This window comes from Micropterus salmoides, unplaced genomic scaffold (genome assembly GCF_014851395.1).
Source record: "Micropterus salmoides isolate LMB-PRFRI ecotype aquatic unplaced genomic scaffold, ASM1485139v1 Ms_hic_scaffold_16, whole genome shotgun sequence".
NCBI classification, from domain to species: Eukaryota; Metazoa; Chordata; class Actinopteri; order Centrarchiformes; family Centrarchidae; genus Micropterus; species Micropterus salmoides.
Window position 1 is genome coordinate 21,504,644 of NW_024040707.1, and position 15,714 is coordinate 21,520,357.

General features: G+C 40.4%; 1 protein-coding gene across 3 annotated transcripts in view; it reads left to right on the plus strand.

Annotated features, from left to right (window-relative positions):
• The first annotated feature begins 568 nt into the window (after nucleotides 1-568).
• The window catches only part of LOC119906091 (thymocyte selection-associated high mobility group box protein TOX-like), a 79,975-nt gene continuing 64,829 nt past the window's right edge, over nucleotides 569-15,714 (plus strand). For 2 of the 3 annotated variants that reach the window (XM_038723607.1, XM_038723608.1), the window contains exon 1: nucleotides 569-1,193. In XM_038723607.1, coding sequence (XP_038579535.1) covers nucleotides 1,089-1,193 — 105 coding nt within the window. In that variant the 5' untranslated portion in view covers nucleotides 569-1,088. The remainder of the gene's footprint in view (nucleotides 1,194-15,714) is intronic. The other variant, XM_038723609.1, reaches the window with a different exon arrangement.

Consider the following 15,714-nt stretch of genomic DNA (forward strand, 5'->3'; position numbering starts at 1 on the left):
AAATAACAGTTAAAACTTACAACGCAAGCACAGCTAGAGACAAGAACAACTTTAATAGTATTTAAATTGACTTCAATTTTAAAAACCATAAGTGGCCTAACACAACTCAAACTCTTGAGTTTAGAAGAAGGAAAATCTCTCACAGAGTTGTGTCCCTGCTTTAACGTTATTCATAGGCATGACGGTAAAATGAGAGGTGCACAGAGGTCTGTCCAAGTGGATTTTGCTCACTGCTTTAGGCTATAGACTGTGATATGTTTTGTATAATCAGGTGATGTCGGCATGAAAACACAAAAAGGTTCAGGTTGTAGCCATACAAATGAAAAATAAAAATAACATAAAAACATGGTCGAAATACAGGGAGTGTATGTGCAACCTCCTCCTGTCTGCCTTGGCACAATGACCCAAATGGAAGCCTTTATGAAGCAGTGATGGAGGCAGAGTGCGCTTATAATGCACAACCGTGCACACCACTACATTTCCAGCTAATCAGAAACGCGCAGTTGCAGAAAGGAGAGCGGTTGCCAAGGCAGCCACCAATCTCCCCTCCCCCTTCTCCCTCCGTTCCTCTTTCCCGTTTATTATCGGCAGAGGTCGCATGGCAGAGGGAAGTCCAACCACTTCTGTACTGGAACCAATGCAATAATATGCACCTCCATAACAAAGCCTGTGTGGAGTCCTGAGAGCAGTGGGGAAAACAGAGGCTGCAAATGTATGGGCTGCTGTTCAGCCTTTAAAAAAAAAAGAGGTTTTAGAAGAGAGGATCTAAGTTGGAGGTTTGCTTTTATTTGTTCCGGAGCAACGGGATAGTTTTGCCAACACGTGTGTATCCATGTAATTTGCTCTCTCCGTTGTGAGTAAGTGTTTCGCATCCTGGTGCGGGGCTGTGAGAGGACTGCGCATCACCAGAGTTGGTGCCGAAGTTCGGCCGGGAACGGATGTGAGGGAAGCGTGTACCGAGTAAAACTCACCCACTTCTTTTCTTTTTTTTTTTTGGTCGCTCCTGCTTTGGCGTTGTGTTTGCTGAGACAATAGTGAGTCAAAGACGCTGAAAGTGATTTCATGCCTTCGATCTCGCACAACCTGAGATGGACGTGAGATTTTATCCTGCGCCCCCGGCTAATGTGGGTTCATGCTCCCTACCGACTGATCCAAGTTGTCTGAGCTCGTTGGACTATTACCACTCGAACAAGGTAAATAAACTGTGTCGCCTTTGTGCATTGAAATGCCTCACCTGTCTCCCTAAATGAGCAAATACAGCTTGCAACATTCGGGCAATGCAAACGCATGCTTTGGACGCGCGCACTTGCTCCACACACGGCCACTCTTTAAAAATAAAGTCAGCAAGTAAAGTGACCTGAGCTAGGATGGACAGGTTTTAATTTAGTCTGGAACGGGACACAAAATTTGTATTTACTGTTACTGAAACCTGCATTCATTGTCTATTGCTGTTGAAAGAAAATGTGTAGAGGAACTTTTTCTTCCTCTAACTAGCGTGGTTATTATGTTATTTTCCCTGTGAGATTATGCAGTTGTGTTTTGCACAAAGCTGGCATTAAGTGTCCCACCCGATGTGTGGCTGTATAGAATCCATACTGCCCCACTCTGCTCTCTGCTCCAACATTATCTTCCCACTCAATGATTTCTTATAGCTTACATGGTTTTCCGCTGGGAGTACAACGATTAAATGGATGTGTGCCAGTAATGTACTGTTAATTACTTTGTAAGGAGAAACCACAGAGTCTGCCTGGTACTACAAGTATTACTCTTTTCACTCTCTCAGTTTTGACACCCTGCAGCTTTTGGCTTGTGACCTGCACTGACTCCATTGCAAGTGCGCAGGTGGCATTTAGAACAACGTTATGTACATTTTGTAGTTTGACATTTTCCAAGAGAAAAAAATAAAATCAAAATCCCTTGCGGAAAAACCGCCAGTGCTTAGTAATCCTGTTATAAGGAGTATTAAATTGAAAGCAATAGATACAAACACCACAAAGTATGAAAGGCTCACAGCAAAAGTACTAATGAGTACCACAAACATGATATACACCCCTCGGAAATACTAGGAAAACTATTGTTTTTAGTGTTTGTAAACTAACTGTTTAATTAAGATACTTGCAGCTTCCACAAGTGTTACCGGCATCTGAGCCATCTGCAATCACAGAATTTGGTTGTTGTCACTTACCATGGTTGGAATGTTACAAATCAACAGGCTCTGGATGTTGACCTGCTGCTGTAGATGAAGTTCTTATGAGATAACGATGGTTTTGAGCTCTGTGGCTTACTCTGTCAGATAAATATGGCTTTCAAGTATGACAATGAGAGGAATCATACAAAACACCGTTGGGGATGTTTGTCTTTTACTGTGTGGGCAATGGAAAATCTTTGTAACTGAACGGAACATTCCAGTAATCAACTGAAAAGATCATCCCGTCTTAATAGACGGGTGCAACAGTGATCTTTGCACAGGTTTTTTAGTACAAATCTTGTTCGAGTGCAAAAGAAACAAGAAAAAATAACAATCAGGACACAGTTTTATTTAGCGACCAACATTCGATCACAGATGAAATAAAGTCTATATAAAACATTTATTGATAAGGCAGGCTTACACCTGTGACACGCAAATGGGCTCATATAACTGTCTCCTCCACACAGGCTATCTTTTTGTAGGTCAAACGAATTAGGATCATCCTCCATGCAGATAATCCCAAGAATATGCTGATATCCACACACTGCATGAATCCTGGAAACAAAGCCACTAGATATTAAATGATATAAAGTGCATTCACAAGAGAGAAAATGACAACAACTACTGTCACTGAAACAAAAGTGTGGTGCGCCCCCCCCAAAAAAGAGTTCATTTGAATTATTGAAATGCCCTTTGCTTGAGGGAGTGGGGGGTACTTTTTACACAAGGGGAGGTATGTGTAACACCAACTACCTTCACTAGCAATGCAAATGAGGCCGGGAGCAGTGGGGATCATTTGGTGTCCTATTAACACAGTGCACGAGGTCAAGTTCCTCTCCTCAAACACTTGTCAAACTGGTAGTGGCACTGAAGAGACATCTGACTTGTTATGTAGGTACTGTATCTACAGATCAGATCTGCCTGCCGCTAATCATCTCTGGCAGCCTTGGTCGGCCAATTTCAAATTCTGCCCGAGTCCCTTTCTGAAGCAGTGTAGAGGCAAAAGGCTAATCATGGCATTAAGGTCAATTGGTTATGTGGATTTACTTTGCATATTCATGTGGGTATTTTGGTTTTGTAGCTGAATTTGTTGGCTTCTAGTTTAGCTTGAGAATATTCTTCTGGGATTACGTTATTGGAAAAGAGTCAAAAGAATTTGAATGAAATGAAACTGATAGATTTGCAATTTGGCAAGCACATTGAGATTTAGCACCATTACTCCTTTCGGGCTGCTCCAGTATCCCTGTCTAAAACAAACAAACAAAAAAAATAACTTAAAAAAAGCATTTTACAGTCTTTGAAAAGATCTCTCCATTTATTGCCGTGAAATAAACAGTGTTAATCTGAGTCACCGACAAGCTTAATTGGATAAAATGAGCATGTGTTGGTATTTTAGCTTTAGAGGCTGTTTATTTGCAAACCTGTTCTGTGTGCTAGCGACTCACTCTGGAAGCCATCCGCGGACACAAGCCTAGTTTGAGTAATTAGCAAGTTTATGTGACTTCCAGAGAACACGTGTGCTGCTGTCATGCTTTCACCCGTTGCCACACTGCTCATTTGTTGCCGCAGCTTGTTTCATTCATTCCGAGTTCATGTGCATGTATTCTTTCTCGCGGAAATCATTTACGTTACTTTGTCAGTGTTGTCCACGATCAACTCCTGCAAGGAGGAGATATGAACCTTTTTCTATATTCAGCAGCCAAATGTTTCATTGATTGGTCCTTTAATAATAACATTAATTATTCAGCTAGCCAAAGTTTAGTACTGCAAAACAGGAAAAGGTGGAGAACGCAAAGAAAGAGATGCATAAAATGAGCAGAGAAGGTACTTCAAGTGCAGATTGAGTTGATTCAAAAAGATCCATAAATAACCCTGAAGATGTCTACTTCAATATTTTCAATACTCACTTTATTGTGTCTTTTATTGCTGTGGCGCTCTCTCACAGTTGAGGAGAAATTTCACAGAACAATACCATTATAACAGCTTTGTGCTCTGATGGTAATATTAAACTGTGCCATGTTTCAGCACTGTCTACTGCCTTACAGACATTATGGTACATATATTACTCATATATGCTGTGCAAATACTTTACTAATTTTCACTGTATGTATTGCGGAACACAGTGTATATAGATGCATCTTGTTTTATACAACATACACATGTACTGTAATTGTACAGTGGCTACTCGTTTGTCATGCACTTTCGCTCTGTGAAATGGGAACACAGTGCCCGCTCATTTATTTGAATACCTTAATCAAACAGTACTGACTGCTGCTGCTGAGGTGAGGCGCTGCCTATATAATATAATAAATGTGTGTGTGTGTGTTTTTATGTAATTGAATAGAGTACAGATAGTAGGCCCTGTGTTTATACATCCAGGCCCCACCCAGCTCATATATCCTCCCAACAGCTGATATCTGCTTAGATAGGGCATGACTGAAGAGCTGTCTTTGTTAGTTGGTGGTCCCCTCTGCCTCAGATAAGCTGGGGAATGATGCACTCCATTTGAATGCCTTATCTTGGTTTTATTTTTTAATACAGGACTGCCTTGTGTATGCTGTGCAAATATTTTATTACTTTGCATTAACATATTCAGTCAGTTTCCATCACTGACCATCCTCAAGTGAAACAAGCTCTTGAATAAACACAGACATATTTATTGTTAGTTTTGGCTAAATGTACACGGGCTGTTTTTAATACATTGAATACTTTAACATGGCTGACAAATTAACCAGTCCCTGTAGTATATGTTCATGTTGAGTGGTGTTGTCGCTATTAGCTAATGACAAACTCTGTGGTATGTGACAGAGAGGCAGAAAGGGATAATCAAAGGATGAGTGAGAGTCAAATGGGTTGAAGTAATCAGTGGCCCAATATGTGGACAGTGCATTTGTATGTGTGTGTGTGTGTGTGTGTGTGTGCGCGTGCGCCTGCACATGCTTACTCTGGGCCATTCACGCGTTTTGCTGACTACAGAATCACAATCACAATTGCTTTCATAGCCCCGTGCAGAGGAAGGCCATGCATACCACAGTAAGGGCTGGTGACACACAGCGAGCAGGGGCATAGCAAAAACAGACAGTAAATCATATTCTCTCTGCCCCGACACACAGAGGAGATTTTTAATAGGGATTCCAACCATTTGAAATCATTTCAATAAAACTGGAATTGGCTTGGACATTGGCTGAGTCAAAGAGCCTGCAGATGGTACAGAAATGTCCTGCCTCATGTACATATGTATATATATATATATATATATATATATATATATATATATATATGTGTGTGTGTGTGTGTGTGTGTGTGTGTTTAGTGACTTTGTTTTGGGGATTTTTCTGAGGTTAGTTCTGATCGATGTAGACAGATATAAATATTGATGTTGTTGTGATGCTTTTCACCATTTAGATTCCCTGCATCTCTTTGGATGGCCTGTAAACGATGTAGGTTATGAGCCTGACAGTATGAATGTGTGCGTGTGTGTGTGGTAGTAGTGGTGGTGGGGGACTACCCATGTGCTAATTATTGGCCCTGGCAGTGCTAAGCTACTTGCTCGTTGATGGGTACCAGTGCGTCCCCCTCAGCGTCTGTTACCATAATTAAGACCAGCCGCCCCACTGTAGTGTGCACCACATTAGTCAGCCCGGGCCTTCCCATGGGGCAGGGCAATGGCATTCTCATTCTTACTGCAGAAGAAGAAAGAAAAAGAAATAGTGCCAGCACCTGCTGCAGAGTAGGCCCCTGGGTGTTTAGTTAAATGTTGATTATATTTGTTAATGGCTGCAAATACTCAGAAGGAATCTATCTATCTATCTGTCTGTCTGTCGGCCTGCCTGCCTGCCTGCCTGCCTGACTGCCTGCCTGACTGCCTGCCTGCCTGCCTGCCTGACTGCCTGCCTGCCTGCCTGACTGCCTGCCAACGTGCATTTGTTGTAGCTGTGTTGTTGTTTTTCTAGTTGTTTAAGCTCAGTTGCATTGACAAGATTATTGGAGCTTTGAGCTGAAATCTCCAAGTAAGTCCAGTTTTACACCTTGGTCTCTTGGACATTGTGATGGACATTTGTATTACTTTGTGACTACCCAGTTCAACAGATGATAAATGGTAATGATAAAATAAACAGAAGTCGCGTACTTATTATGTACATATACCAACTATAGGCCTACTGTATGTAATTGACGTATATATGTATGTGAATCTTTACACTTTTATATATGTATGTATGTATGTATGTATGTATGTATGTGCTATTTAAATTTAACCCATATTTAATCAGATAAGACCCGTTGAGATCATTGATCTCTTCTACAAGGGCGACCTGGACGCAGACAGCAGCATACAAAAGGTTAGAGATGACAACAATAACCACAAGAAACATATACTGTATGTATGCACTGAGCTGTATGGACTGTATGTACTGTATGCATGTATATATGCTTTGAAGAGGCTGGAAGCTGGACAAACATTCCCAGTTGTCTCAGCTTCCTGAGGTATGTCCTGTGCAAACACCATGGGCCATGGTATAAGCTCCTTGCCAGGGATTTAAGGCGCTTTCCCTCCCTTGTTTTCACTGAATATCCTTTACAAATATTATCGGCCTGGTGTCAGTGCCATGTTTGCACTGTGGCCTGAAGGGACAGTACCCATATGAAAGTTCAATTAATGGTCCAAGCCTAACCTCAAACAAAAATAGTACAATTAAAGTACAGTGATCTGAAAGCTGACAGCATGTGAAGTTTGAATTTAGAGTATTTTTCAACAGACTGTGCCTCATTTGCATCGATCAATAGCATTCTTTTGGGAGATAAGTTTTCAGTCAGAATACTTTTTTAGGTTGCCATTCACCAGCAGGTCTTTGAGGTCTAACAATGAGCCCTGGTGTCTTTCATTAATTCACTGACATGCATTGATTTGGACTGCGAGAGGTTTACACTTGAGTAACACGGGGTTGATAAATCCATAAGATCCTAAATTTGCTCTCTTTCCCCAGCTGTGGCTGTCTCGCCTTGTCCCTTGTCTGTCAGGAGCATGTGTTTATTATGTGTGACATATTTAGCAGGCAGATATAATTGCCTGTGCAAGGCTGTAATCGTCTGCGTCCAATTCAGTCAGCAGAGACTGCGGGAGCCCACAGAGCCACTGAGGTAATCAAACTGTGGCTCATTCTTCCTCTTTGAGAGCTAATGATGAGCTCCATGATCATTTACAATGGGCAGAGAAAGAAGTGTGACAGAAAGTACAGTGGTAATACCATGGTTTTAGTTCTTGCAATGCTATTATCTTTGGTTCAAGACATGGGAATCACCTCAAAGGGAGAAAGGGAAAAGTTGCTGTATAGTTATGGATAGAGAAAAGAATAGAGATAGATGTTGTTGAAGAAAAAAGGAGATAGAGAGGTTAGAGGAGACTTGTGGGTTGAGAGAAGGGAGGAAAAGCGAGAGAAAAAGGCCCTCTCTTTGTGTTGTCGACCTATTTAGTCTCAAGCTGGCCATGAGCCATGCTGATGAGTGATGTTGCTAAGAAAAACAAACAGAGGAAAGAAAAGTAGGATTTTGGAAATTATGACATTTGGTCCATGGTGTTATGCTATTGAGGACTCTGCCTTTCCCTTAACTAAGCTTCAACAACCTCCTAGCAGCTCACTTGGGTTGTTAACACACAGGAAAGGGAAACTTGAGCAGATCTTTTTATAGAATTGTTAATAACACAGTAGACAGTAGTGAAAAACCATAGCCTAAAGCAGCACTTACTGGCACAACCCACGTGAACCAAGTATATGTGTATGTGTGTGCATATGTGTGTGGATGCATACTTTTGTGTGCATTGCTGGCACCTTGGCAGAGGCAGAAGAAGTATTCAGATCCTTTGTCAAGTAAAAGTAGCACACTGTAGAAATACTGTTAAGGGTGAAAGTCTTACATTAAAAGTTAGACTTAAAAGTACAGCAGTATTAACAATCAAATGCAATTAAGTATCAAAAGTAAAAGTACTGACTATAGAGCAGAATAGGCCCTGTCAGCATTATACTGCCATATCACATACAGTGGTGGAAAGTAACTAAGTACATTTATTCATGTGCTGGACTTATTTTTAATTTAATATTAAAATAATTTACTTAATTACCTTACTTGAGTACTCCACCGCTGCACATTAGTGTACATCTGCTGCTCTTTACCGGACTGTGCATGTGCAAAAGTGCATATGCAGCCAGTATGTAGACCAAAAGTTTAAGGCTGAAGAGGATTTGCTCCTTACTTTTTTTTATCAGAAGTGTGACATCAATGGTCATTTCACCCATAAAACATTTTTGTCACTTACCCCAAATGAAAAATGAATGCAAATTTGTTTGGTGTGCGCATATCATTGAAAATCACATTTACAGTTTTTCTCAGTCGCTTTGGTGCATTTCTCAAATGATCCTTAACATTTGCAAAACAGTAAGTGCACTTCTCAAAACAGGTAGTACAAACATCACAACACAGTGGATTACCTGCAAAAGCCCATAACTTGCTCAAAATCCTTAGTCTATCTCTCAAAAGCAAAACTTTATGTCATTGAACATGTCAGTGCCATCAGAACGACAAGTCCTTGTGTCTTGTTTATGAACAAGCAAGTCAAAATGTTTAGCCATCTTGTCAATATAACAGTGTACTCTGTAAGTATTTTATGATGTACACTTTGGCTAAGATTTTGATGACAATGATTGAAAATGCACAAGGCTGCACTTTTTTTGTATGGCATATATCACTTTCACCAGTACAAAGTTAGACATTGCAGGAGAGAGGACAGGAATCACAGCTATGCTTTTACTGTTCGTACTGTAATTTGTTGACAGAGCATGTCATTGTAATACAGAAAAGAAAGAGACAGGACTGTTGCATGGGATACACCCCTTTGGCTGATGTTCTGGTCTGTTGTATCACAGATTCTCTTCCACATCACAACAGATATCAATTCAGGACACATTTACAAAAAAATTCTAATAGACATGTATAAAATGTCTATCTGTACATTCATATATATATATATATATATATATATATATACGGAAGTCCTAATTAAATATGTTTTCCTGTGATAACGGGATAATTTTCTCATGATTTTGAGATAACCATAATGGTAATTATAGTATAGTTTGTTGTATCAGTAGCTCACTTGTTAGAGCACAGGACTTATAGTGTTCAATCCTTGAAATTATCCTAAAGAAACGCACCTGCCAGCCCCTGTATTCAGCTATGGTTTGTTATCTCGTGATCACGAGAAAATTAATTATCCCGTTCTCAGGGGAAAACAACATTCCTTATATTACTGCTCACTGTGTTGCTATTGCTATGTTGTTGTTGTCTATTCTTATTTTGTTTATGGTCCATAAGAAATAACATTTCGTTTAGCTATATACTTGTAGGCAGAGGATATGAATAAAGGATTTTAACTTTGATTTTTGATAACGTGTTCAACCATTTTGCATGTAGTGACTAATGTAAGGAACTTATGCCTAGATGTTTTGGGGGTTAAGATTATTCAACAGAGACTGGTATAATTCATTGTGATCAGCATGACATAAGCAAGTGATAATGTAGGAAACAGCAGACAATTGTACATAATCATTTGCATCAGTGTGTCAAGTCATTTGCAATTTGTTCAGAACAATGAGAAAGTGCTTTTATGATGTGCACAAGTGACGAGATGATGTGGAGGTTGAAAAATTAGTTTTGAGAATTTCAATTCTGATCTGAGAAATGCACCAAAGCGACTGAGAAAAACAACATCCATCCATCAAATCAACATCCATCGTCAACCGCTTATCCTGCGTACAGGTCAATGCCAGCTGACCTCGGGCGAAAGGTGGGGTACACCCTGGACAGGTCGCCAATCCATCGCAGGGCCACACATAGACAGACAACCACTCACATCCACATCTAAGGACAATTTAGGGTCACCAATCAACCTTTGGACTTTGGAGTATGCCCTGGCAGCACGTACAGTTAGGCCAATTTTTTAGCAAAGGCATCGGGAATGTCATAATCACCAACAAATGTTTGTGGCAGCAGGGCAAGGAAAGGGAGTGAAACTGAGAGATGGTCATGTTTTATTAAGCCTGATAATGCAGCCTAATCTATGGCTTGGGTTACACAGTGCTTTGTGGGTAATTAGAGATCATGTCGTATGCCTGGCCTGCTGAAAAATTGCACTCCGCCCTAATCCCCTCCTATCCGCCTTTCACCCGTCACCTCCCTTCTTCTTTCTCTTCATTCTCTTCCTCACTCATGAAAAAACCTACATGCTTCCAAATGTGATAGCTTACTGTCAGGGAAACACACAAATAAACAAACATGGCAGCCATATTTCAGGTAGCTAGTCATCAGAAAGTTTATACCTTGCTGTAAGATACTTGGAAATGTGCTTATGTGCTCAGAATTCAATAAGAGGAAGTCAACAGTGGAGCACTTTGTGGTTTGCTTTGTTGAACTTGTTAGATGAATGACTAATGCCTCCTGGCAAGTGCCCCAGGTTTACTATTACCAAAACAATGGCACTTGATACAGAGCACCGTAGCCTTGGTTTTCACACAGACAGGAGCTCAGGCTGCTGTTTTCTTTTGAACCCCAAATGCTGACTGCCCATTCATGCAACATCCCCCGAACACAGAGACCCACACATAAAGGGAATTCTCAACTGACAAGGTGACTGAAAAAAACAGCTTCTTTCATCGTTCATTGTCCCAAATCTTTCCATTATTAAAAACCAAGAAACGTTTCTCTTTCTCGGTATCTCAATTCTGCTATCACCGCGTATAAAACAGTAGCCATATTTACAAACACACACACAGACGCACGCACACACACACACACACTGGCCTTACCCGAAGTATGACAGGAACTCTTTCTTCATTAAACTGTCTGCATGTCAGATGAATGTATTATACAATCTGTTACCCTTTTAGAGCAAAAGCATGAGCTGCATCCCACCATAAACCCAAGAAACTATATAGGTGCAGTTTCTTGAGTTTAAAGTGGGAGTGCAGCTGATGTTGAATTTTGAATGCATACAGTGGTTCCCCCAGAATTTTTAACATGCCTGGTGGTTTGAGCCAAAAATCCCCTTTACATACAAGAAAGCATGAAAGCAATAATAAAACCAACCTTCCAGAAACAGTATGCATTTATCTCCTCTGTATCTTACTGAAAACTCATAAAACCTCATCCTACAGCATGTGCTATATGAATGACTAAAGAAACATTATTAGTAAACTGTCCTGAATCTTATCACAGTGAGCAAGCATGATAACAGCGTTGTAATAGATACCATAATAAACAGTACTTCTGTAATGTGCGGTTATCCACACTCACAGTGTGGAATTTAACTCATTAACCTCCTCAGAGGAGGTCTTATGAAAGATTATTTATTCAGGACACAGAGGAGATAAAAGCATAGTATTTACATTTATCAGACACTTTTAGCCAAAGCGACTTACAATTGCTGTATATGTCAGAGGTCACACACCACTGGAGCAACTAGGGGTTAAGTGTCTTGCTCAGGGACACAATGGTGGATGGGTGACAGTGGGGGATTGAACCCGGGTCTCTCACACCAAAGGCATCGTACCATCGCCACCCAGGGGTAGCTGTTCAGGAGAAGAGGGCTCTGCAGCAGGTGATTAAAACCACTCAGAAGATCATTGGTACACTTCTGCCGAGCATCAGTGAAATCGGTGAGGTGAGGTGCCTGTGCAGAGCCCCAAGGATCCTAAAAGACAGTACCCACCCCAGCGACAGCCTGCTCAGCCTGCTGCCGTCTGCCAAGAGATACAGACGTATCTGTTTTTGTACCACCAGACTCCAGAGCAGCTTCTTCGCTAACCCTGGACTCACAGGCGGTTTTGTCCCTTCCTCTGCCTGGCGTCAACTTACACTGGGAGCATTTCAGCATTGGAACGTTTAGTCTGCCCCACGTTGTTGACTTGTTAATTTTCCCTTTTTTGTGCTTCTACTACCTATCACTGCTCTCTTTGATCAGGGATATTTTCAGCCCAGTCATAATAGTGCAGCGGTTGAGTTATGTGGGATTTCTTTGAAAACAGAAAATGAACTTTTATAGTACCACAATAAGAGTTATCTGATGACCACAATGTAATTGTAAAGTGTACAGTGAATACTGGCAAATCTCATATTTAAAAAAAGGAACGTTCCCACGTGTGTTACGTGGCCATTTTTTTTTGTAGTACGAATAAGATTTCCATAATCTTATTTAAACATAGTCTAAGACTTAAATTAGTTTTGTGGAACAGTTAACACCAATTGTTGCGCTCTTTGCACGGCAGGGTATCCCACATGGAGCAGTTCAGAATAAGACCATTTTCTGCCTTATTTTGCTGACATGTTCAGATTTTTGTTGATTTTGTCAACATAATTGATTTGTGCTTCCACTTTGGTTAAGTACAGTCAAGAGTCTGCACAGAGTGTTTTATTTTACCTGCTGCAGCGCTACTGTTGTGAGCAAAACCATTGACTAGAATCGCCACGATCAGCTCTGGCAGCTGCAGCGCAGCCGTAACGCGGCGCAGCCACTGCCTATGTGAGTCCGGTGTAAGGTTGTGAGACTACTCAATTGTCACCTCAGCACTGTATATAATTATATAATTTTTGTATATAGTGTTAGTGCTCTTTGTGAGTAGCCTAAAGGGAACTACAAACGTATTATTCAACCTTGTGTTTAAAATGACAAATTTACTGTGTATACATGGCTGCCATGTAGGAAACCATCAGAAATTATATTTACATGAAAATGTTTCAAAATTCAAAACTGAGCTCTATTAGTGTTATATAAGTGTTCAAGTAGCATGGTGGCAAAATTAGATGGTTTTTAAGAGTTGAGATTGCTAAGAGCTACCAGTGGCTCTTTATCCCAATCTGCATGTACGTTTTTTGGGGGTTATGGGCAGGGTAAAGACCAAACAAAGCAAGAAAACAACAGTGAAGTTGTTAAGCAGGAGTGGACTCTAGACTCATTAGTCAGTGTGAGGACTGGGGAATTTTCCCATCTACTGTGTCTTGTTTCTGCTGGTTTGATTGACTGCAAAAATTGGGAATCAGTCGTGTCAGCCACTGTGAAATCTTGTCATTACTATACACAACATGCTCAGTTTTAATTTGTCATCAAGTTCAACAGAGTTTTTAAAAAATGTGCTACAGACCCCGCCATCACAAATTTAACTGGTTCTCGCTCTCATGCAGGTTGGAGGATAAGAACTGCTCCTTCCTTCTGGCTAATATTGCAAATTTCCACATGTGATTGGCAGTATTCTCATAATCACAAGCAATTGTTGATATGCGTGCTAATTTACTGTTGCCCTTATGTATAGATTTGAATATTTAGAAAGCCTACGTTTGAGTTGCCAGTCTCACTGTCCCACACAGGCACAGTTGTGGCATCACATAATAATATTTGATTGTTTTGTTCTGTTTGTCATTTTCTCACATTGATGAAACTTTGTGCAAACTGGAAGTACAAAGAGCAGACTAGATTGTTTTTGGGACCAAACGATGCTATGATTGGACGGAGATGATAGCAAATAAATCCCAGGTTGCCTAATTACAACTCAAGCACAAGTTTCAAACAAATGTTGAATGCTGCAGGACCACCACATGCAGGGTCAGATGCTTTTAAACCTCTGAATCCCCCGCTATTATACCAAACACTCACACACACATAAACACACTTCCCACACAGCTTCAAGGCATTTCATTTCCTCTCCTCCTATGACAACATCACAATATAATGGGACATGGTGTCACGTGACAAGAGCAAGTACATGGAGCGATCAAATTGCTCTTTCTGTCTCTCTCCCTAGCTTGAAGGGCAAAACGGTCAGTCGTTACATAAACTAGAGTCGGTTCAATTATAGAAAAATGTGTTTTGTGTCCTTGTCATAAGCAAAGTGATGAAGCAGATTTAAAAAATAAGACTATATTTTAATGTAAAAATACACCTGTATTGTCAGCTTTATTGACTACATGGGGCTAAACTATAAAAGAGTGTCCCGTCTTGACAAGTAGAGATGCCATAGATTTGGATTTTCACAAATGAAATTCGCATCAGGTGTGTACACCCCAAACAAGGAAACGAGTGCTCTGTCCAGAGAAATCTGAACTCACCAACATTTGAACTTTAGCCTCTCCCATCCCGTTTGGCATCCTCCGGTAGGAATGATCACAGACCAGCAGGGCTGCACTAACATTTTGTGTGTAGTTTATAATTTATTTTATTTATTTATTTATTGATGTTGACATGTATTAAAGTTACATCTTAAAACCATGAAGAACAAGAACAACATTTCCATTATCACACACATCCACACAGACAACACTTCATTAAACCACTTCTGTCATTGTGATGATTTAGTTAGATATTTCTTTTCAGTAAACAGTGCCATTTCCAGCAGTTCATTCCATCTATTGAACTTTGTGTTGACTGACCCTTACTCCAGGTACTCAGTGTGTGCTTCAGCACAGTACCATCTCACAGTTTTCAGATGAGCCTGTAATTAAGTCATCTCAGAGCCTTGAGCTGAGACCAATTTGCCACTAATTGTCCCGAGTTTTAATTTCTAATGGAATAAGGGCTAGAGGGAATGCTGCTTAATGAGATGCAGTTACTGCGTGTGTGTGTGTGTGTGTGTGTGTGTGTGTGTGCTCTTTTATCTGTTTACTGTAACTGTCATTGCCCTGGTGAATAGAGAAACAAGAGTGAGTAAAGCAAGATGTTCCATTTTGATTTTGTTATCGTTTCTGTTTATTCTACAAAGCACTCAGGATGTCTCTGTCTTTCTAAACTGTAAATTTACACATAATAAATGGTAAATGTACCTTAAAATAAGTAAAATAATTGATTGTGATTGACAGTACAGCCAGCGATACCTATTGCGTTATCTACGAACTGAGGAGCGCCCTCTCTTAATAGCTGTGTCCAAAAGTGAGAAGTGCTTGTGCCCTTGGCACTCAAGTTATTGCTCAGAAAGCGTGGTTGTAGACTGGAACTGGAAAGGTTGTTTACATAGCCTTGGGAGTGTTTGTGTCGTGATTTAGATTCCAGGCATTTCAACATCCAAGTAAATCCGTTTAGACTTCTGAGGACAAGTAAACCTCCAAAAGAAGAAATTGGCCAGCTGTGTTTAAAATATGTAAGGTAGTCTTATTTCTAAAGCTTGAGAAATTTTACTTTCACTTATAAGAAAGTAGGAGTCAAAGTTCAAAGAGCACATGTAGCTTAGTGTATTGATAATAGCGATCTTTATCTTTTATTTACTGTAAAATATTGGTTTTGCCATGTCTGTATTTCTTACATTGGTCTGTGATTTGAATGACAGAACGCATGGCAGTCAGCTTGTCCTGACATGTTACACAAGCTACAACATCAAAATTATTTACATTACATTTAGCTGACGCTTAACAAAGCAACTTACAATTGTTATATACTGTATGTCAGAGGTCACACGCCTCTAGAGCAACTAGGGGTTAAGTGTCTTGCTCAG